Source organism: Microchirus variegatus (assembly GCF_963457635.1).
Source record: "Microchirus variegatus genome assembly, chromosome: 3".
NCBI classification, from domain to species: Eukaryota; Metazoa; Chordata; class Actinopteri; order Pleuronectiformes; family Soleidae; genus Microchirus; species Microchirus variegatus.
In genome coordinates this window covers 15,740,939-15,764,636 of record NC_139804.1, presented here as the reverse complement: position 1 = coordinate 15,764,636, position 23,698 = coordinate 15,740,939, and the positions used below count along the sequence as shown (strand labels likewise).

Here is a 23,698-nt window from a genome sequence, read left to right as displayed (position 1 = left end):
CCATGCAAAACAGGCTTTCTATTTTGAACACAGATGTGTCTGAGGTTCACTATGTCAAGTGAAGGACAAGGCACGAGTTATGGTGTGTTTGAGCGACAGATGTCAAGAGTTGATGAGAGAGCAAAACCAAACATCAAGTGGGTTTCCACGACATATGCAGTACAGTTACAGTGAGGATGAGGATGGCCCATGAAAGTCTGGGATGACAAACACCACCCCAGCCAACCTGAGACCAGGAAAGAAAAATATTACTTCAATCAAATTTACATATTTCATATAACAAGAGAGAAGAAGCAGGAGAAGAAACGAGATAAACCATATTTTTCTTTGTTTAATGCAAACCAAGGGTTCCCTGGTAGTGCTGAACAAATTATTTAAGGCAAATTCAAATTAAGGCAAATTCAAATTAAGGCAATGCTACAATTTAATTATTTAGCTCTATGCATATTAAACAAATTAAGCTCAAATATGTTGGATACAGTTAATATCTAAGTTCTAATCCTAATGTGATCCATGACTCAAAAAGTTGTATTGCATATCAAATCGCATTTGAAACATCTGTCCCAACAGTCGTAATGCGATACTTTCCCAAAATCGCTCAGCCTTAGTCCCTGACCCATGTTACAACCCCTGACCTAAAGGTCATTTTCAGTCAGAGACAATCTTCCTGACCCCACATCATCCATTCCTGCCCCCCTCCCTACCTCAATCCATCCATCCATCCATCCATCCATCCAGACCTTCGCTGGCTTCTGTAGCCTAGGTAAACAGACGGTGTTTGTCCTTCTCCCTATGTCCTTCTCTCTTCCTCAGCATTTGTTTATTCACCTTGATGTGTCAGACTAACTCTGGCATACAACTGCAGTCCATATACATAGTATGAGCATCTTGTCCACAGGTAAACCTGTAAAATCACGCCCTCCCAATAAAACCTGAAGTGGACTTACTCTTCCTGGTGTGCACACGATGTGCCACTCAGTCCCCTCTATTGCTGCTCTTCGTCTCTGTGAAATCACTCATTGTCACTGTGCTCCTCCAAAAATAATACTGATAATTAATTTCCGTTGTGAAATGAATCGTGTGTGGACCGACTCGCTTTCATATTTCACCCCGCATCGATCCCCCCAGCTCGCTCGCATGCGCTTCATTAGTCAGAGACAGCGACGGAGAGAGAGAGAGGGATGGTGGGAGAGTTAAGTCAATTACCGCTGTTGTGTTTGAAAGCATTGCAAAACAACACATTCATTACAATGGAGCTGACACACAAAGTGGGATTGATGAGGCGCAGAGTTTGTGTCACGTGCTCCCGCACAGAACTGCAGTTAAGGTTTTTACATCAAAGTAGAATCTTCGCAGGGTCGAGAGCAAACCTTTGTCTAAAGTTATAGAGTGGGTGTCATAAAGGCCTGCTGTAAGTTGTCTCCCTCTGCCAACCTCCAGCTGATTCCACATACATGTATGAATGGGAAAGAAAATCTGCCGGCCTATTGGATTTCAGCTAACGTGCTGGATTATCTGCACTGAAATTGGACCCTCCCTTGCTATAATGGACAGGACATTAAAAAGGAATTTGAGAAGTCTCAGGTCCCAACCATGAGACGACACTCTCAATTATAGGTTTATATATATATATATATACATATATATACATATATGTATATATATATATGGAGAAAATATATTAATATTGTATGGTGGTATTATAGTATAGTATAGTATAGTATTTTCTTGTGTATTTGCTCTTGTTTGGAGCAAAAAGTGGACTTTCTGGATAAATTTCAGCATTTAATGGACAAAACAACTAGAGGTCATCTAATATTTTTTTTTTCTCTCCATCTCACAAAATAACACATTTTAGTCAACATAAATGATAGGGGGCAGCCTAGACATGTGGAGGTCTGGGGTACCTCTGAGCAACGTACCCAATCCCCATTGCTCTCCATTGATCCGGTTTAACATAGGACACTCTAACTTGACCTCAGTACTCCTGGTGGTCCTGGCATAACAAATAAAAATGAATCCCCTTCTGAGGATCACTGAAAAAGCTGGTAATCAGCTGTGGCGACCCCCAGAGAAGAAGAAACGGAAAAAATCTACATAAATGATAGCTTCTAACCTCTCCTGGTGATAATATCAGCTCTTTGTTCTGTCTTCCTCTGCTCTAGGTCCTCCTTCTGCGCCCATCCATCTCATCTCCAATGTGAATGAGACTTCTGTAAATCTGGAGTGGAGCCCGCCCCGGAGCTCGGGAGGACGCCAGGACCTGACATACAATGTGGTTTGCAAGCGCTGCGGGCCTGACGGCCGGCGCTGTCAACCCTGTGGCAACGGCATTCACTTCAGCCCCCAGCAGCTGAGCCTGAAGGGAACCAGGGTATCCATCAATGAGCTGCAGGCCCACACCAACTACACCTTTGAGGTGTGGGCAGTAAATGGAGTCTCGCCTCAGAGTCCCGGGCCGGAGCAGGCCGTGTCAGTGACCGTCACCACCAACCAGGCTGGTAAGGCATTCAGACATGATTTCTACCTGTTATGAAGGGTTTAGTGTCTACTGCTGGATGTGTGTTTCCTGTAGTGCAGTGTGAGTTCACTAATGTTTCTTCAAATTGCAACACAGAAGGTAGGTAGGAGGTAGAAGAAGATACCGATCAGTTCTTTCAAATGTGGCTATATGAGGTACTGGCACGTAGTCAGCACTGACTGTACTGTGTGTGCCCCTGCACCGGGAACCAGTTCAATGTAACTGAAAACATAGCTGCCAGCGGGGACACGCGGAAAAACAGATGTTAACCGCTTACTGTAACAGAAGGTTCACCTCATAAAACGTCCGCCTGCTTAAGTCTACGATATCTTAAGAATATGTCTACTGCTTTGAATGGCCATTAGAAATAGAAAATAGGAAAAAAAAAGATTTTACATCTGGGCACACGTGATCTTTTGGTCTACTGTCGCTTTCTTTGATACGTTTGTGTGAGTTTGTTTGTGCAAAAGATTTCAAACACCCATTAAAGTCACGTAAAACACATCTGAATTAACTGATCGAAGCAACTGTGGATAAACAACTCAGCTTTGTGCAGTGATGTCAAATTGTGGATTTTCCTTGGTATGGGGAGTGAGCAGTTTACCCAGAGACACAGACTTCAGTTGGAAAAGACTTTCCAGTGACATTGTTTGGATATTGTAGGGTCTGTGCTTTAAGTAGCATAGTTATTCTCTGTTCAGTTTACAGTGGAACTTGGTTCACCAGGTTACAGTTGAGAAGTCAGAAACATCAATATATCTCATTATATTATAGATTATAGTAAATAAATATTCTCAGCTTCGTATTTTGTGCAGAAAAAAACATCATAACATAATGACTTTGAATTAAACAGTGATATGTGTACGACAGATTTACTGTAAAAACGATACAACAGAAGTGCTTTTAACAGTAAAAGTAATAGAGTTTGTATTTGTTGTATTTCCTATGAATTACACCAGGGTTGATTCTACTAAGTCACAGCAAATGTTTTCACACAAGATATATGGATATGACTTATACTTATTCCATTACTCCACAACCACAACCTTTTACACCATTTAGAGGCAGTTGTGTTGAGTAATACTTGTCAAAAACGATACATTTCTGTGCGTAAATGCACTTTACAGACTAATGACAAGGAAAGTAATGAATTTGCATTTGATACCTTGTCTTTTCCCTCTCTGTTTCATGAATTATTCATGTATCAATACACAGCGTCAGATTTTATCACTCAGTTTGCTAAATGTAGGGCATCTCCAGGGATTGGCTCTCTCATCCAACTTTGTTTCTGGACTTAAGTTTGCTAGAGAAGCTTTTAAGCTGTGTATGCAGGCTTGTTGTAAGTTGAAGCACTTTTTGGGGGCAATCTGCGTGTCAAAACATGTTTATTAAAGCTGTGAATAATATGGTTGAAGGCTGGATGATTACTGAAGGGGGGGGGATGATGGATTCTCTGCACTGGGAAATGATTTTCTGCAATATTTCACTTGAGTTTTTGCATAATTAGGCATGAGAAGCCCAGACTGAAGATAGGAGCAAGGCGCTATATTTAGCTCAGAAGCTAATGAATTAGATGAGTTGTATTGATCTGTGGAGGCTTCATTACAAATGCTGCTGGATCGTGTGTGTTTGTATACGTGTATGCATGTAATTATTCTCGTAAAATACACCCATGAATACAGCGTCTCCTCATGAGCTGGGGAAGAGCCTGGGGTTGCGTTCAAAGCCTCCTGTTGTTTTGTCATTTAGCCATTTTGTAACTGGTTGTTGTGCAAATGGATTTTACGACCCTGGCCTTTTCTCTTCATCTCTCCCTTTTCTCTTCTACTTATAGCCGATCATTACCTTAGCCTTCTTTATTGCTCTGCTCTTGGGTGGTAAGCTAAGTGCCCCTTTGTGTCGCCTTTTTTTTTTTTTATCACTAATTTCCATTCCTGGGAAAAGCGAATATCTTGAATAGGGCTTGGACTGGCAATGTAAGGACACAGTGGCTTGATTTATTAGCTGGGGTCAGAAAGATAGAGATGAATGGATGTGCTGCCTTTGGGAGAGCAGCTAGTGCTGCCAGACGGCTATGTGTGAGAGCTTTAATGAAGCACACCCATTAAAGGCTCGTAATAACATCTTAGAAGCCCCCCCCCCTTTCTACAGATATCCCACTATTGCTGGTAAAGGGATAATCCAGAATTTTTTTAAATATAAAAATAGATAATGACAAATATGGGGCTGTTTTTGCTTTTCCATGAGGGATAGTACCTGCTTCTTTGGTACCTGCTCTGGTGAGGTGCTGAGCTGAGCCGGTCGACAGATTGCCGGCCACTGATTGGTCAGAGCATGTTGTCACTGGAAGAGTCATGAGAGTGACATTGAACGCAAGAATCAAACCCCCATTTTTTTTTTAAAAACCAACAAGAGCATTGCAGCGAGCATACATGGATGCTGTCAATGTAACAATGTGCAGACATAGCCACAAACCGAGTTACAAGTACATTACCACCTCAATGTCCTCCATATCCCTTAATTTCCCACCATTTTATGTTCATACATTTCATACAGGATAAACATGGTGCAATTGTGTGGAGGGTTTCCTCATGTGTTCTCTTCGGGTTCTCCCCTCCCCACCCTTGTGTTGAAGATAAAGTGGTAGAAAAGAAATGAATGAATGAATGATCTTCCTGGGTCTGATGACACTAGTACGCTGTAAACTCCCAAGCTCAAACTCTCAAACAGACATCCACAGACACTTTTTTTCAAGCTACGACTAAGCCGTGCATTGTAAAACATGCAGCAAACAACGATGAGACCAATAGGAAACATCATCTATATCTTACAACCTGAAGTCAACAGATTAGCCTAAAGCAACCTCATGGGGCATCACTGTGTGTGTGTGTGTGTGTGTGTGTGTGTGTGTGTGTGTGTGTGTGTGTGTGTGTGTGTGTGTGTGTGTGTGTGTGTGTGTGTGTGTGTGTTTGCACATGTGCACAACTGAGTGCAAGTGAGCGAATATGTTCCACGAAATATTTGCACGCTCATGGACAAAGAAATTTCACCCACATTTCAAACAATGTGTCACTGCTGTGTGTGTGTGTGTCTTAAAGAGAATAACTCCAGACTGATTGGATTTCTTACTGCTAATGCTCAGTAGGGGCTTTGCAGGATCTGGTTACAGCCGCTGGTAATCCAGCCAGTCATCTGCGGCTGTCCTTCTCTCGCTGTATCGCCTCCCCCTTATCCAGACACCATGGATTACACATTTATTATGATGGATTTATTAGGATTTATAAATGCTGTGGAAAAGACAGCGCCGCTGCCGCCTTCCTATAAAAGTTCAAATTTCAGCTACAGCGGGAGAAGTGAGTTGGGAGAGAGGACTTATGGAAGCTTTACGTGATAAGACAGTGGATGAAGGTGAAGCAGATAAATGTCAGAAGACAAAAAAATAAAAAAATAAGACATGTTGTTGATTGTGTGTACATGTCTGTGAACAGGTGTGTGTGTGTGTGTGTGTGTGTGTGTGTGTGTGTGTGTGTGTGTGTGTGTGTGTGTGTGTGTGTACATGGAGTTCAGATTCCAAATCTCTCTCCATGAACAATTCCACTGTCATAAATCAGCCAAAGTGTAACCCTCTCACTCGAAAGGGAGGGGGTGAGAGGCGGGATAGCCAAGCTTTGAACTGACCCCTGGCTGTAAATGGATGTTTTTTCCCCTTTTATGGGATCAAGCACTTTGCGTGTATGTGTGTGTGTGGAAAGAGAGTCTTGGAGTGAAAGGTGTTTATGTCTCCATACAAAATACTTGGCAGGCTAAGGTGACTGAAAGTGAATAAGTGCACGAGAGAAAGTGTGTGTGTCTGTGCGTGTGTGTGTGTGTGTGTGGGCATGTCTGTCAGCACACGTGTGTGTTTCCATCTTACTGCCTGACCAGACAGACGTGCATGTGGAAAAGGAAGGGGAGGCTGCTCGCGTCCCATATGCAGGGAGCCATTTTCTCCACACACTGAGAAATGGCCCCCTCTTTGGCTATTTCTTTCCCTCAGCGGCAGCGAAATTGAGCGATTCCAATCTGGCAACCACATGTGAGCCCCCCCCCCCCCCACCCCACCCCCCGTCTCTTTTAATGTCAAGACTGTAATCGACTGCATATTCTCTCAACTGCTTGTGCAGACCACAGCCGCTCCTCGAAGCACAAATTATTTGTGACAAACACGCTCGCAAAGACAAACTCGCTCAGTCAACAATCTGTGTTCTGTGTTCCCTGCAGAGAAAAAAACTCTGCAAAAAAAACTTAACTTCTTCTCCTCAATGTCCCTGTATCTGTTCTCACCTTGTTGTGATGCAATTGCAATGAATAATTAGCTTTTAATCCATGCCTTCCTATCTGATTTCAAGTATCATTCGTAAAGTTGAACAACATATCCCACTCTGCCTCTCTGTGACTTACGAGCTGTGCTGTAGCAATCAGTTGTTACTTCACCAGGGCTTCAGCTGATTTTGACGGACAATAATGCATAAATTCCAACTATAATTAATGTGTATTTAACTAACTGAAAGTATCCCAAGGCATCAGTGTGAGCAAGCATATATTTAATGTCCGATTATTAGGTTTTTCCAGCATCGATTCATAATTGTACAAGACACAATAAGGATGCATCTTTTTTTGTCCCACCTCTGTAGGCAGGGTAATTGCAGTGGCCCGTCTGTGTGAGATAATGTGACTAGCTAAATAATTTTTTTGTCAATTATTTATTTGTTTATCAGATCTCTCAGGTGATGCCGCGTTTGTTTTCACACAAGTGGCAGTGAAGAGATTTTTATTGACTGCACATTTCTGAAATAGCATCTAAATATTCATTTGCGTTTAAGACTTGCTATTCCACCAGCATTTTCAAGCCCACACATTCAGGAGGCAAGAAATTACAGATAGGCTCCATAATTTTTATAATTTATCTACTGAGGTGCCAGCTTGTCTTGCATGGTCTGCAGAAATCACAGCCTTGGGTTCAACTTCTCTCTCTTCAGAATAGACATGCCCGATTTAGTCTTGCAACAGCTTCTTTATGTAGACAGTTTACTAATAGTATGAATATTGTATGTACATCATTTACGTTTGATGGTAAAGACTAAATTACCTTTAACAAGCCATGAAACATGGCCTTGACAGACGACATACTCAGTGTCTGCTCTGCTGTCTTACACAGGGAACCTCAGAAAGGGCCTCTGAGAGAATCACTCATCTTTATCCTCACTTGAGTCGAGGGCAAAATAAAAAGCGCAACAAGAGGAGGGGAATCCTATTAAAATGCCATATCTGTCATCTTTGTAGGAAAGATTGATGGGAGGATTACCATAGGGGAATGAAGCCCTGTGACCCCTCAGGGGTTTTCTTTCTCAGCCGGAGCGTTCCTGGTCAGCCCCAGGAGGGCCTTCAAATTGGCTCTGCTGCTGGGTATGATTGATCGGAGGGATACAAATGGCTGCCATCTAATTGTTTAACAGAGGTGCAACACATTAGGCCAACAGGATGACACAAGCTTGGGTTAATCTATTTACCAAGAGATGTCTGCAATCCCATCCCTCTCTATCTCCATCTCAGCCCACACCATTCTGCCCCTCCATCCTGCTGCTTCCTCGCTGTCTCTGAAACTCTATCCGTGGCTCCTGGTTGAATTCCAGATCTGTTTGAACTCAATCTGCAGCTAAAAGCAGGGTTTTGTTAGCATTAGCTTGGAGGCTAGGCTCCCTGGAGCCCCCGGTCAAAGTGATGAGAATGTATATAATGTCATAGATAATCCAATCATAATCAGTGGACCGCAAAGCCCTCATTAATCATCCCGCTTGTAATTTTTTAAAAGGCAGATGGTCTGAAATGAGTAAGGTTACAGTATCTGTGGGTCTCAGAGGTTAAGGTTCCCGCCTCAAGAACTTGTAAGACCAGATGTCAAAATGAAATACTGCCTGGGCTCCGTTAATTTTTGAGGGTAGTTGTGCCCTGAAGCAACGTTTATATGACTGATGATTTTTGACCCGATAATCCAGTAATATATGTTATGCTAGTTGAAGCTAAGCAGCCCTAATTGGCACTCAATCTGAACTCAATTCAAAGTGTGGAATATTTAAAAAAAAACACCACCCGTGAAGACCCCCTGATTATGCTATGCCGGGGCTCGGGCTAGCCATTGTTAGCAATACCAGTCGATAACAATGCTCAACGTGGCAACCTGTCTGTGGTCAGTATTCCCATTGAAGGAACAACCCTGACACACCCTTAATGGAATGTACCATTAATTCAAGCTCCCCCACCCAATCAGAGACTAGGACAGGGCGATGGCATAGAAAAGAAAAGCAAGAAGAGAAAAAGAGAAATACATCTTGAGGTTCCATGTGTGCAGAATGTGTTTGTCCTCTTTCCTTTTGTCCCTGTGTTGTCTGTGTGTGTGTGTTCATCTGTGTTGCTGTGGGGCTATTATTCCACCTGTCCCCATTTATCTTCTTGACTGTTCAAAAACTCAATCTGTACATGAGTGTCTCTCTGTTTACAACTCTATCTCTCCTACGTCTATGGATTTTCTCTTTGTAGCATTGAGTGTGTATGATCCAATTTTAGCCTTGTCACACAGACCCCGTAGATAAAGTCCTGATTTGTGCAGCTGTGACACACTGGTGGGAGAGGACGAGTATGAGCCATTATCTGCGCTTTAACCTTCACATGTTAAAAGCGTCTGAATGCAGATAGCACACGGCTGCTTGAAATATGGCCTCATTATCAGCTGAGGCAGAAAAGGACCTGAGATAAGATCGCCCACTGGAGCTTTAATGAAAACCAATTGATTTGCTCCCTATAAGACATAAAGAGTAAAGGCACTGAGCTCATTTTGAGCTGTTTTGGGGCAGATTGTAGCAGTGTTTTGCAGGGTGAGCTGGGCATATGCAGAATTTGAAGTTATTTTGTGCGTTTGTATGGAAATTGGATGAGATTCTAGCATCAGCCAAAGGGAAACTAGTAGAGTTTTATGGACACCAACTATTACTTCAGGAATAATAGTCCAAAAGAATATTAGTACTGCTGTGTATTCACACAGCTTTGTAACGCCTCAGCTTTCAAATGGAAGCCAAGTTCAAAAACAACTGGAAGTGGTTGTCTTGTGGCCTGGCCCACTGTTTTAGTGTCTCAGCAGGAGCATAAGAGAGGGGGGTTTAGGAGAGCAACACAAAACAGACTGAGTGTCTCCAATGTTGAAAGCAACAAGAAGGAAAGGGAGACAACAACTGACTAAAACTGCTCTATGTTCTATCTCTAATTTTGTTTTCTTTCTTTGATCCTCTCACCAGCTCCATCTCCGGTGACTTCCATCCAGGCAAAGGACATCACAAGACACACCATTTCACTGGCCTGGCAGCCACCAGACAGAGCCAATGGGGTTATCTTAGAGTATGAAGTCAAGTACTATGAGAAGGTGAGGGGTCTCTTGGGAGATGTGGGCAACATCCTTACTACTTAAATAAATAAATCAATCAAACATTAGTATGCGTCCGGACAAGCATTTCCCTTCTGTTTAAGAAGTATTCTGCATTTGCATGTGTTCCATGTTGGAGTGACTCCACCCCTGAGTTCATCGTTGAGTTCCAGTTGAGAAGTCAGAAAAAAAAACATGGATGCAAACATATCTTGGGCTAGCTTATGTTAGTAGATTTTCTAGCAATACCAGTTGATAGCAATGCTCAGCATGCTATTTTATACACACAAACTGCGTATTAGTGTTACTAAGGACATTTTAATTATTTAATTTTCAGTAACGCTTTCTTTTACAGTCCCCTAATTACCAGGTATTTACCTGGTTAATTCATAGTAACACAAACGTGTTACTAGGTAGTTACCAATGGTAATAAGAAAGTAAATACAATGAAACTATGGCCAGCATACTGGACATTTACCTGGTAACTCAATCTTGATTTACCATACATATAACGGGGAAATAATTACCTGCTTATTACCAGTGGTAATTTTCCAATAACACAATTTAATTTACCAGGTAATTACCCTTTATTTTGGCCATGGTTTAATTTTTCTTACCTTCTTATTACAGGCTAATACCTAGTAAAACATTTTTGTTACCATATATTTACTGGGTGAATAGCTAGTTATTAGGGGACTGTAGCTACCTGCTTATTACCAGCTTATAACCTAATAACACACTATAATTTACTATATAGTTACCAGGTAAATACCCAACATTTTGGCCATAGTTTAATTGTACTTACCTCGTTATTACCCACAGTATTTACCCAATAACACACTATAATTTACTATATAGTTACCAGGTGAATGCCCAGTATGTTGGCCATAGTTTCATTGTATTTACTTTCTTATTACCATTGGTAATTACCTAGTAACACTTTTAGGTTACCATGAATTTACCAGGTAAATACCTGGTAATTAGGGGACTGTAAAAGAAAGCGTTACCTAATTTTCTTTTACGCTTGATATTTAAGTTGTGGCCAAAAATAAGTCAGCACCAGGTGGACAGCAGGTGTATCCCTAGCAGAATGTATGCATTTAAAAAAAACAAAAAAACACTCCTGATCATTTCTTTCTGTCTGTCTCTCTCTTATCTGCCTTCCTCAGGATCAAAATGAAAGAAGCTACCGTATCATAAAAACATCATCAAGGAACACGGAAATCAAGGGCCTCACTCCTCTCACCTCCTATGTGTTCCATGTGCGGGCTCGCACCGCAGCAGGATACGGGGAATTCAGCGGTCCATTTGAGTTCATGACCAACTCCGGTGAGCTCAGCCTCGATGCCTTTACTCTACTTTTCTTGATGACATGAATGCAGATGCAGAGAGCGGCTCAGAGCCAGATATATCACGCCTCCCTCTGCAAAACTCTGCAATGATAGCATCTTTTATAAGTCTGTCCCTTTCATTGTGGAGTCATTAATCAGCATAGCTGTCAACTATAAAAGATAAATGATATTGTGCTCCAGCACCTGACTGGCAACTTGAGTAGCTTCCATTATTCAACATGCAATGAGTCTCAGTGAATGTGCCAGCTAAGTTCAAACTTTATGGGTTTTTGAAGAATAATACTGTTTTTGACATTTTCCATTGGAAGGTGCTGAGAGCTACTTTTTTTTGCTTCTCCTCAATTTAAATGTGAGCAATTTGAAGCCAAGAAGTAAGTATTTACTGTCTCCAGCTGACTCTGAGACAAAGTTAAAGCCCAAGAAAACAACTTTAGCAGCATTTACATGGGTGGACCGTGATCACAATTTTAAATTAGCCCATTAAACTTCACTGACCTCCCAGTGGGTCAGTCAATAAAGACTCTCATATAGTGCCACCAAGAATTTCTCAAAACTCAGAGACGCTTATTTCAAAATGGAGTGGAGATCCCAAGATTTCCACAGGTTTCTGTTGGAGGAAGAGAACCACTGCTTAGCTGATACTAAGCATATTTAAGAGTGGAGGAAGGAATATACATACTGAAAGGTCGATTGCTGTTAATTTGGTTAAATGGCCTAAACAAACATGTTGTAATATTAGTTGATGATAACTTCCTACTCTTTATTAACATATTTGATTGACCTCATTAAAGTATCCCTTATTATTGACAGATTATGATGCATGGCTGCAAATGTAGGGGAGGACATCTCTAGGTGGCTCATGAATTGATTCATGTTTTATTTATTAAGGTTATGATTTGATTATATGATGGCTAAGATGTATTACATTTCTGACTATTCATTTCTGCATCTAATCAGAATCATTCAAGAGAAGAATGTCAGTGAAGGTTCTCAGTCATTCAGGTCATTGTATATTCAAGAGTGTAGATAAGCAAGTGGACTTGCTTTCGATGTTTCACCTCTCATACATGAGGCTTCTTCTGGTCTTAACTGTTCCCAAAATTACGGCAGCCTCTTGGATGGGAGGTGAAACAACTTCAACAAAACTCAAACAAGTCCATTTGCAGATATCTGCACTCTTGAAGGACGAGAGAACTACAGTGAAGCACTTGGAGATTGCCAAACTATGCTTAGGCTACAGTTTCCCACAGTGTCAATACACATTATTTAAAAACACCCTGATTCTGGATGTGTGTCTGGACCACCAACAAAATCTTATTATTTCTTCTTCTTCTTCCATGACTCATAGCCTTCATCTCCAGACAATTTCAACCAAATCTATCCTGTACTTTTTCAGCTAAGCTGCTCAAAACCTGGCAGGCAGACAAACAGAGGCAGACAAACCGCCACTATTAGCCCAGGTGTCCTCTTTGTAATGTAAATATAGACAGTGGTGCATGATAATGACACGGTCAAACTCACATTCTAATAAGCAACCTTTGTCTCTCGAGGACCTGCAACGCACTAGAGAGGAGGAATTGTAAAAACGGATGAATAGAAACAAGATTAAATATGTTTGTTTGTTTCAGGGATGATTTGATGATGCAAAGATGATGATGATTTCCTTTCTTCGTCCACAGTTCCAGCTCCTATCATTGGTGACGGGGCCAACTCCACAGTGTTGCTGGTGTCAGTGGTGGGCAGTGTTGTCCTCCTCATCATCCTCATCAGCGCTTTCGTCATCAGCCGAAGGTGAGCTTCATTCCATCCCTTTCCATCTCTCCCTCTGTCCTTTCTGCTTTCTGTCTCTCTGACTTCCCCCCCTGAGGAGAACGATGTCTTACTTAGCGACGGGAAAAGTAGCTGTCAGGAGACAGACGTCACTCAAAAAACGCACTAGGACAGCCAGTCCGATTGACTCACGTTGGACAAGTGATGACTCGCCACACCGGCACCGTGATTGACAGCTCCAACAGCCGAAGAGATGCAATCAGTGACCTCCCTCGCTCCCTCTTTCTCTGCCTCCTTCCCAGACTCCTCACATCATCACAACACCCGTGTGCCTCTATCTTTCCGCTTATAGTGGCTGTAATCCCAGTCGCTGGTTATTTTCTACTGTTGCGCTTTGCAGACTGCCACGAGGAGAACGAGGAAGAGGAAGAGGGAGGGGGAAGGGACGGGTGGACAATGAGATAAGCGGGCAATGAAAAAAGGGAGATAGAATACAGAGAGTGAGACGGAGAGAGGCATCAGGTGGGATGTGCAAAGTGACCCAATCTCAGGGTGTGAACCAGCGAGCGGGACAAAGCGCCGTCACAGAGATGGGATTACATGCAGATGGGGCTGCCTCACCTCCGGCTGTTAAACACACACTCCCCTTTTATGTGTGTGTGTGTGTGATAGTGCTCATCCTACTGTTTGAAAAGGCTTTGTCTCGTGTGTGTGGTGACACGGAGAGGGGATTGTTATTGACTTGCATGTTGATTCCTGCTTGTGTGTGTATGAGCCTTTTATCAGCATCTGTCGATGTTCTCCTCTTCATATGGAAACCAAATCACTGTTTGTTTGTGTGAAGGAGGCCTGTCTCTCGCTGTGTGTGTACTTGTATGTGTATCTTTGGGAGGACTATTTTGACAAAATGAGGTCATTTTGGCTGGTCCTGACTTTGTGACACATCCTAAAATGGCTGTTCATGGGTAAAAATGTGATTTTAAGGATATAGGGTATTGAGGATAATGGTAAAGCTAAGGCTTTAGTTGTGATGGTTAAGGTTAGGTTAAGGGGCTCAGAAATACATTAAATACATGGGTGTCCTCAATAAGACTGCTGCAGATTGTGTGTCTTTGTTCTTCTTATGGAAAACAAATCATTGTTTGCATTGTTTGCATGTGTGTATTGGCGATGGAAATGAAGGCTGCTGTTGACTGTGTGTGTGTGTGTGTGTGTGTGTGTGTGTCCGTCCTCTCGTTTCCATGTGATTGCCTCTCCCCTTCCTGAACCAAGCAGGTGTTTGTCTCAAGCTTTTTTATATGCATGTGATGGCCACTGTCATTGTGGGGCTGCAGTCATCCTGTGATTGTGGGGAGGGACTGTAATCACGTAGCCGTTAAACCATCATTACACAGCGGCAGAGGAGGACAATGTATCGTACATCTGCTCATTTCCAGCACTGACCCCACACATCAATATGAGCACAGGTGTCAGTCTGCCTGAGGGATTCAGAGGGATTTAAGTGCTTTTTCACTTGGATTTATTTATAGCTTTTTTACCCGCCAGCTTCTCTACTCCGTGTTTTTGCTGTTTGCCCTTCAGAGACCAACACTCCTCAAGGATATCTTATCAGATTTAAAGTGGAGAGGCCAAATTTTAAGGACAGTATTTGAAATAAAACAAATTAAAACTGCAGATTATTATTTAGCTTAGTAAAAGTATAGAGCAGTAAAATAACGTAGCGGTAAAACTCACAATACCTATTATTCAGAATGTTCCTTATCAGAGGTATCATATGTCATATGTCATATGTCATACTCTCATACTGTTATACAGATGATCATTATCTGAACATGTAAGCTGTGATTGTACATTCAACTGGTCAGGTTTAATACAATGGTTTGATAAAGGAAGGACATTCACTTGATGGAGAAAATAATAGCAAACCGTGATATAAAAGGAGATGAGTTTTAGATTTAATGTAACAAGGATTGGAGGTCAGGTCAACTGGTCACATACCAGTTTCCTGCTGAAAGTAAGCTACATATGTGTGGACAGACATACGAGAGGGATCGACTTTACTCTATTCTTATTCCTTTCGACTCTAATCTTTCTCTCTCTACTTTTTTCTACTGTACTCTAATGCTCTCTTTTCCTCTCTCCTCTCCTCTAGTCCCTTCCTTTCTACTCAATTTGCTATTTTCCTTTCTACTCTGCTCGAGGGACGAGACTGAATTTATCAGTATCCAGTGATGGCATTGGTGCTTCACAGAATTTCAATAATGTATGCTGTAAATCGGTTGAGGAACCTTGGTATTAGTTTTAATCAAGGATTACTGGAATGACACGCCATCGTCATCATTAGCATGAGATTTTAATTATTTCTAGTGGAGACACTTTGCTGCTTTTCCTTTTCTCTGACCATTCTCCTCTCTTTTCTCCCAGAAGGAGTAAGTACAGCAAGGCCAAGCAGGACTCTGATGAAGAGAAGCACTTACATCAAGGTACGTCCATGTAAACACACCACCTACTACACGCTGTGTAACTGGCAAACATTTGCGCTGTCAGGTGTCATGTTCTTGCACTTTCAACCACAAATGAAGCCCATAAAACAGGGGGTGGGGGGGGGGGGCAAACTGTTTTATAGTGAATGTACTCGCATCGCAACATGCGCCAAACACCTCATTATCAAGTAATCAGTGTTGTTATTTGCATCCCACAAAAATTTCAAGTTAATGAACCCAGTCTTTATTGAAGTCGGCCACAGTGACATGAAACGCAGCGCAGTCAAGAGTGTGAAACGGGGTATGAAGAGAAGAAAGGAGGAGGAGGATTGGGAGGAGGAGGCTCCAGAGAGGGAGGCAGTGTAGCCTGTAGCATGATGGAAATGAAGAACAGATGGAGTTTTGTTGCCGGAATGAATTAACCTTCATTTTCACCCCCTTCTTTTCTTTTCTTTTTTTTTTTTTTTACTTCCTTCCTTTATTTCTTTCTTGCAAACATTTTTCCTACAGGAGTGAGGATATATGTTGATCCCTTTACCTACGAAGACCCAAACCAAGCCGTCCGAGAGTTCGCCAAAGAGATCGACGCCTCCTGTATTAAGATTGAGAAAGTCATTGGCATCGGTGAGCTATAGTGCTATAGTGTTCAACCACTTTTCATCAATGGGAAGCTGATACATATTTGGAATTAAAGCATCCACTTTAGGAGCTGGGTTTAATACAGTATGCTGCTGTTCCTGCATGTACAGTGTTTTTCAAGCCAGCAACATTTGGTCTCTAGACAGTTCAATAAGTAAAAAAAAAATCAAGGCCGGCTAAATATGTTGTCCTTGCTTTTTCTGTGGCCAGAGAAAAGTCATCCAATGACAAAATAATAAAGAGGAAGAATCAATATCCATTTTCCCCCTCTGTCTGTGCACCAGAAGGTGAGCAGGGGAGGGGGAGTGAGGTATTGGAGACCCTGATCAATGTTTAAAGTGGACTTTCACTAACCTGAGAACACGCACCCTTCCTGGTGTGATTTACAGCATGTGCTGTGCTAACAGAACACTTGTGTGTTTGCAGGGGAGTTTGGCGAGGTCTGCAGCGGACGCCTCAAGATGCCGGGCAAAAGAGAGATCTGTGTGGCCATCAAGACTCTGAAGGCTGGATACACAGACAAGCAGAGGAGGGACTTCCTGTCCGAGGCCAGCATCATGGGCCAGTTCGACCACCCAAACATCATTCACCTGGAGGGCGTGGTCACCAAATGTACGTAGTGAATTCATTTGTTATTTACTCTTTGGAGGACTATTTCCACTGGTCAAAAAAACCTTCTTACATGTAATAACATCTGGATTTGGTCTGTAATGAGAATAGATTCAGTCGATATTCACCCCTGCATCACATTATTCTGCAATAATTTTTTATGGGCTCTGTCTCTGGTATTGGAAACATGACACCCGGGTGAAGAACTTGTCTGTTCATTTCAAGTTTCTACTTTATTCAGTCTAGTCACATATTCCGCATTGGTCTTGCATGGCATTACGATGCGACCATAAATTGTTGCCATTGGACATGTCACTGACTCACTCTTATCGTTCATGCCTATTTGTGATGTCAAACACAACTCAGTGAAGGAAAAAAGAAAACCAGGAAGAAAAGTGTTACGATTTGGTAAAAGGAAAGGATGCCAAATTCAAGCAAGTTTACTCACATTTAAAAAAAAAACCCACAAGGGATAGGGCAAGATGTAGGCAAATGATCTGCTGTGGCAAGCCCTAAAGGGAGAAGCTTAAAGATGAAGAATAACCTGTACTGACTCACTTTGGTGTAAAATAGGTTGAATTTGCTATAATAGATTCTAACAATGCTCACCTCACATACACATGTACACGCACACTCACACTGGCGTCATGTTAAACGTTTTTTCCTGTCCCCCCTTCTACATTGAAATAAATTGTAACAATAAATCACGACAAAGTACATCTGTGGTTTTGGGTGACTTTGGGGAAAGGTGAGAGTAGAGACGAACTGAATCCTTACCTGTCACTGTGTGCTTCAATGCTACCGTTTGTGAAGTTACACACGCTGCTTATGTTGCAAACTATCCAGGACACTTATATTCACACTCATGTATAGTATATGGAGACTTTTGTCCCGTTCAGGGTATCCCCGGGTGGCTTCTGTCCAGATGGAAGGGGTCCAGCATTGGTGGGGAGGGGGAAGTTGCTGGGCAGTAAAGAGGGAGGGGAGTCTAATGGGTCCAGGACCAGGCCCTGTAGCATAGCACCAGGCTCATTAATCATGGTGACAGCCGTAAATGTGTTTGGGGTTAGGGAGTGATACCCTATCCCTCCTCTATCTGCTGCTGCATGGCCACAAAACTCCGGCCAAATCTCCCTCCCTCTGCCCTTGGCTCTACCTCCACTCTGTCTCTTTGTTTCCTCCTTCCTATTTACACCTTCTCCCTGATGCTATTTGTTAGACTAGATGTGCATGTGCATTAGGAAAAGGAATCATTTGGATTTTATCAGTACAAACAACTGCTTATCAATACCAATTCTCTGTGGAGGTGGAGAGCTTTGAGAGAAGAGCAACATGTGCTTTTTACCTCACTACCTAAGGGCAAGGTATTCTGCTCAAATCAATGGAATCCACTGGAGTGAGTGGTTGTACATCTTTCAGGGAAAAAAAAGAAAAAAACTTGGCGACAGCGGTGTGACATCAGCTGTTTTCTCCTCAAGTCATTTTCCCCTGTTTAGCAACGGAGAATGAGTTGGACTGATTTCTGTGGCTGCTGCTACTTGACCAACATTATCTCTTGGATTATATTTAGCACACAAATTAGAAATTCTTCAAATGTGATGCCAACAGAGGTGGAAAAAGTACTAAAATATTGTACTCAAGTAAAAGTATCAATACTTTGAGGAAATATTACTCAAGTAGAAGTAAAAGTAGTCATCTGAAAATGTACTCAAGTAGAAGTATAAAGTGGTTCATTTGAAATGTACTTTAAGTAAAAGTTACTTTGCGTGGGGTGTGAGGGTAGTAGAAATATGACAAGGGGTCAGAAATCCAAAAAAATGTTGGAGATATTACGTCACTTTTGGCGCACGTTCATGCGCCAGTGCTGGTGCTAATAACATCATCATTCGTCTGGTTTTGGTGTATATTTTCCCCCTGTAGGTCTTCATTGTGCTGAATTTTTACTTAACAAATACAAAATACAGAAACAAAGTATTCAATACAGTAACTTGAATAAATGTATTTTGTTACTTTCCACCTTAAAACCATAATGAAATGCTACAACCCTTTTATTTTATAGGAGTCGGGAACACTGCAATTCTTTTGGTAGCAAACATGCTGCACTGACGTTTAACACTGTATTTGTGTTTATGGGGTTGAGAATGGCACTCCATTCATTCATATCAACATTCCATCATGATAGCTGCAGTTAATGGGTCAGGACAGCTTCATCATGGCAATTGTATGTTTTTTGTTGGTTTTCCTGACAACTTGACTGAGTTTCCATGTGCAAATGTCTTATGTTAGCACATGTTGGTGTCTGTGTGTCCTACATCACATGTACTGTATATGTGCATGAGTATCAGCGTATCTGATCGCCAGCATCAGCCTGGGTTTGACAGATGAGGTGCCTTAATGTGTCATGACACAGTAGCCACGTCTTATCTGTGCTAGATACCACCGTTTCTCTCAGTCTAGAAGATCCTACACATGCAGATAGATGAGAACAGACTGTACACACTGAGCCAGGCTGGAACTTAAAGTGAACAGCAGCAGAGGCAGAACTGCTTATCACCTATCACACCGCTCTCTCCATGGGGGATTGACCTCACGGAGTGAGACAGACAGAGAAAAGGCAGACAGATGGACTGGCGGAAGGAAAAGAAATTGGGCACCGGCTGCAGCCAGGGAAGGTGCAAATAGAGACGTGGAGAGAGAAAGACAGGGAGGCAGTTAGAAGCTGATAGATTAGAGAAAAGACAAAAACAACAGAGGGAGAAAGCAAAAGGATGGTGGAATTGCTGAAGTGGAGGCCAGGGAAGAAAGAGACGGCGCGAGACAGAGAGATGGAGGAAGCATATGAGATGGGACCTGACATGAAAGGATGGTGAGCCCAAGCAAGAGGGCTATGGGATAACTCCCACTCCACCTCCTTCCACTCTTACTTGAGAGCTTGACACAAGGTTTGGGCAAATTAGTCCTTCACACTTGAGTGTGTCAGCGGAATCTATTAAAAGTCCATTATTTGAATTGCACTCCACTCTCTATTACAGTCAAGTTAAAAGGAATTCTCAATCTGGCCTCAGTTTGCTGGCATGTCCAACAGAGCCAATTAAGCCTTATTAATTATGGAGGAACTCCAAATAGGCACTAACATACATAAATGTGCAAAAATCCCTCACTGAGAACTGCTGGCTTTACTCCACCATCTTCCAGCATGATTAAAAAATCAGACGTGATGTGTTGAACATCTGATTTAAATAAATTAAGACCATGCTAATTTAGAAAAGATCTGCTTTTAAGAGCCAGATCTGTGTTCACGGCAAACGCCAAAGACTAAAGAGAGCGTTTGCCCAGTGTTCCCGCAATATTGAGCCCCCGTTGAGTCTCTCCCCTTCCCCTGTTTAGTTGGCAGGTGATAATCGTCCCAATGGTGGGGCCCTTGCCCAGAGTTCATTGCCAAAGGCGTCCAGGCGTATTCAGTCAACAAGAAATTAGCATGCAAATGCATGGGAGGAAGAGGGCAGGGCTAGGAAGGCGAGAGTTTAAGGTCGCAGGTCAGACGCTCCCCAGACTTGATTGGAGAGCTGTCAATCATGGGCAGCCTTGGGGCAGAGGCGCACGACAAAGGGAACAAAGATGGCTGACAAAGAGGGGGGCCCCATACTCTCCCTAACTTTAACTCCACTTCCTCCGTATTTCTTTTTTTGGCGAGGGAGTATTGCAGGAGCTGGAGTGCCAGTCGTGTGGTGGGTAAGGTGGTGACTGACGGCCTCTTGGCACGGCGGCAAAACCTCACCTCACATTTTATACAACTTTCCCTGGAGGCATTAAGCTGCAGTAAGCACTTCCCATCAGCACAATAAGCTTTTAAATTCACCTTAACTGTGCCACTTGAAATGGAACGCAAAGTACAGCACGGTCCTGGGAGGAATCGGTGGCAGCACTTTTCAGCATGTGCTGTCGTCGAGGCTGGTTAGGCACCAGCTTACAGCCGTTTTGTAACAAAAACAAGTCACCCACTTCCCCCCCCCCTCCTCTCTCTCTCATGGCCACTGTCCTCCTCCCTCATCTTCATCCCAAGAGACAAAGACACATAGAGACCCACCAGGGAATGTCCAGCCCCATCGTACAGATAAAGACACAGACGTTCCCCCGAGAGAGACGCTATAGAGGAAGGCAGAGGGATGGGGTGAAAAAGGCCAGAGAGAAGAGGGGCAGACTGGGGAGAAAAAGGGAGTGAGAAAGTAGGAGAAAAATAAGAGAACGCAATATAATGAGGAACTAGCAGGAGAGTGACAGATGCGACCAAAGTTGGCAGAGGAAAAAGAGGGTAAAGGGACAGTGACTGACATTAAAGAGAAAGTCAGAGGGATTCTGGGTGGGTGACTGTGATGGGACTTTGGGTATTTGCATAAACTCAAGAATTTGTGCTTGTGCATTAGTGTGTGTGTGTAATTCGCTTCGGTGGAGATGCCTTCACATGAGCCGGGGGGAAAAAAACGTCAGGGCAACCGTAACTCTGAGCTAATTAAATCACGATGGGACAGAGATGGATGGCTTAACACACACACACATGCAGACACTCCCTTGACACCCCTCCCACACACATACACACAAACACCTCCCGCTGTGTCGGGCTCTGATGTGCATCGCTTACCTCCATAATCATCTGCCTCTCCCCCCTCTCTCTCTCTCTTTCTCTAGGTAAGCCAGTGATGATAATCACAGAGTACATGGAAAACGGATCGCTGGATGCATTCCTGAGGGTCAGTCATGCATGTCTGTCTGCGTGCATGTGTGCGTGTGTGTGAGCGTGCAACACACCCGTAGCCGCCTGATCCCCTCTTATCTCCGCCGTAATGTCAACCAGGCAAAATTACAAGCGTTTGTTCGCACTCACCCTAATCTCAATTGACTTACTGTGTTTCTGAAATGGCGGCCGGTGGAGCTTTAACCGCTGTGTTTCCAGGAACAAAATAAAAAACCCACAAAACCTACACCGACTGTGAAAGATAACGGGTGGGAAAAGTAAATGCTGTCTCTGAGTCAGATCTTCTGAAAAAAACTTTTAAAACATTCTAATGCAGGCACAACATAGTCATATTCACATAACATTTACTGCAATTATCAGCTGTTATCACTTATGTTATGATTCGCTTTGAGAGCATTAATGGGATAGTTCAGTTTTCTCAAGCCTTGTTAAGTGTTAACCTAAGGGAGCTTAACTATGCTATGGCATAATTCCCAGGTCTTTTAAGCCAAAGGATAACTTTTTTTTTTTTTGTATGATAACAATTTGTCTCCCTCTGCAGAAGAATGATGGCCGCTTCACTGTCATCCAGCTGGTCGGTATCTTGCGCGGCATCGCGTCGGGCATGAAGTACCTCTCAGACATGAGCTACGTTCACAGGGACCTCGCGGCTCGCAACATCCTGGTCAACAGCAACCTAGTGTGCAAAGTGTCTGACTTTGGGATGTCCAGAGTACTGGAGGATGACCCAGAGGCTGCGTACACCACAAGGGTGAGTTTGTGTGTTTGTTTCTGGCATAACTAAATATTTGTACACAGTCACATTAGATTATTTTTGTGCTATTCTTGTGTGCATTCGCATTTATTGCATCTACCAGGTAGATGCCCAGCCAACCCGGAATTCACTTCTGTGCATTGACTTTGTATGTAAACCTGCTGCTCGAAAATTGTAGTTTTTCCACCTGTGATCACAGCGGAACAGCACATGTAGTGTAACTTAATTTTAATTTTAAGGCAAAGATATGTTGGTGGTTAACATGAGGTGGTTAACAGTCTCCAGGAGGTAGTGTAGTGAGTGTGTCTCGTCTTTCTGTGTGTGTCACCTTACTTGTCAGCGTTGTCACATTTCATTGATCAGTCCATCTTTCAATTAAAGGGAGGGAAGATCCCAATCCGCTGGACGGCCCCAGAGGCCATCGCTTACAGGAAGTTCACCTCGGCCAGCGACGTGTGGAGCTATGGCATCGTCATGTGGGAGGTGATGTCATATGGCGAACGACCATACTGGGACATGAGCAACCAGGACGTAAGTCAGGACAAATGCAATCACACGCATGATGATATATGGCCAGCGTGATCTTAATAATTCCCAGGTTACTGTCAAACATTTTCCAAACACACAAAAATGAACTGCAGGGCTGATTAAATACCTGCTCTAGATCAATTTTTTTTCATTACACAGTGAATTCAACTGCCTGCTCCCGCTAATGATGATTAGAAATTTGTATTTATGCATAAGCAAATGTCTCACGTTGGAGGCCAAATTCAGGTGATTAAAAAATAAGTTAAGGTTATAAAATTAAGGGGAAATATGACAATATACAGTCTGACTCCTGTCAAACAAACTCAGACACAAAGTGACTTACAGCAGCTTTAATCTACCTCTCAGGTAATCAAGGCTATTGATGAGGGCTATCGGCTGCCGCCGCCAATGGACTGCCCCGTGGCGCTCCACCAGCTCATGCTGGACTGCTGGCAGAGAGAGAGAGCTGACCGGCCCAAGTTTGGGCAAATCGTCAATATGCTGGACAAGCTGATTCGTAACCCCAACACTCTGAAGAGGACTGGAGGAGAGACTGCTGTCAGGTGAGAGAACAGAGGATTTATATTTTCACCCACATGCCCACACAAAGGAGGTACTGCTGGATATGGAGGTGTGGTCTTTGTCGGTAATTCTCAGTCTGAATGATAAACAAGGTGGGATGTCATCATAATTAATAGGAGATGAGCAGCCAGACAAATATTTTCTACTTTTCAAAAAATATATTTTTTTAAAATACATTTTTACTCCTCTGAGACATCTTATTTCATTTTGTTACATAATACACAAAAAAAATACCAAAAGGACACCAAGAATTT

The 23,698-nt window shown here is 42.8% G+C and overlaps 1 protein-coding gene across 1 annotated transcript in view; it reads left to right on the top strand.

The window, feature by feature from the left end:
- epha4l (eph receptor A4, like) overlaps positions 1-23,698 on the top strand; it is a gene marked incomplete at both ends in the record, with an annotated part of 62,200 nt that overhangs the window by 34,139 nt on the left and 4,363 nt on the right. Inside the window, 11 exons of the mRNA XM_083886273.1 lie at positions 2,166-2,501; positions 9,850-9,974; positions 11,144-11,303; positions 13,006-13,117; positions 15,521-15,579; positions 16,090-16,203; positions 16,645-16,830; positions 21,514-21,575; positions 22,122-22,331; positions 22,716-22,865; positions 23,229-23,425. Of these exons, the coding sequence (XP_083742399.1) occupies positions 2,166-2,501; positions 9,850-9,974; positions 11,144-11,303; positions 13,006-13,117; positions 15,521-15,579; positions 16,090-16,203; positions 16,645-16,830; positions 21,514-21,575; positions 22,122-22,331; positions 22,716-22,865; positions 23,229-23,425 (1,711 nt within the window). The remainder of the gene's footprint in view (positions 1-2,165; positions 2,502-9,849; positions 9,975-11,143; positions 11,304-13,005; positions 13,118-15,520; positions 15,580-16,089; positions 16,204-16,644; positions 16,831-21,513; positions 21,576-22,121; positions 22,332-22,715; positions 22,866-23,228; positions 23,426-23,698) is intronic.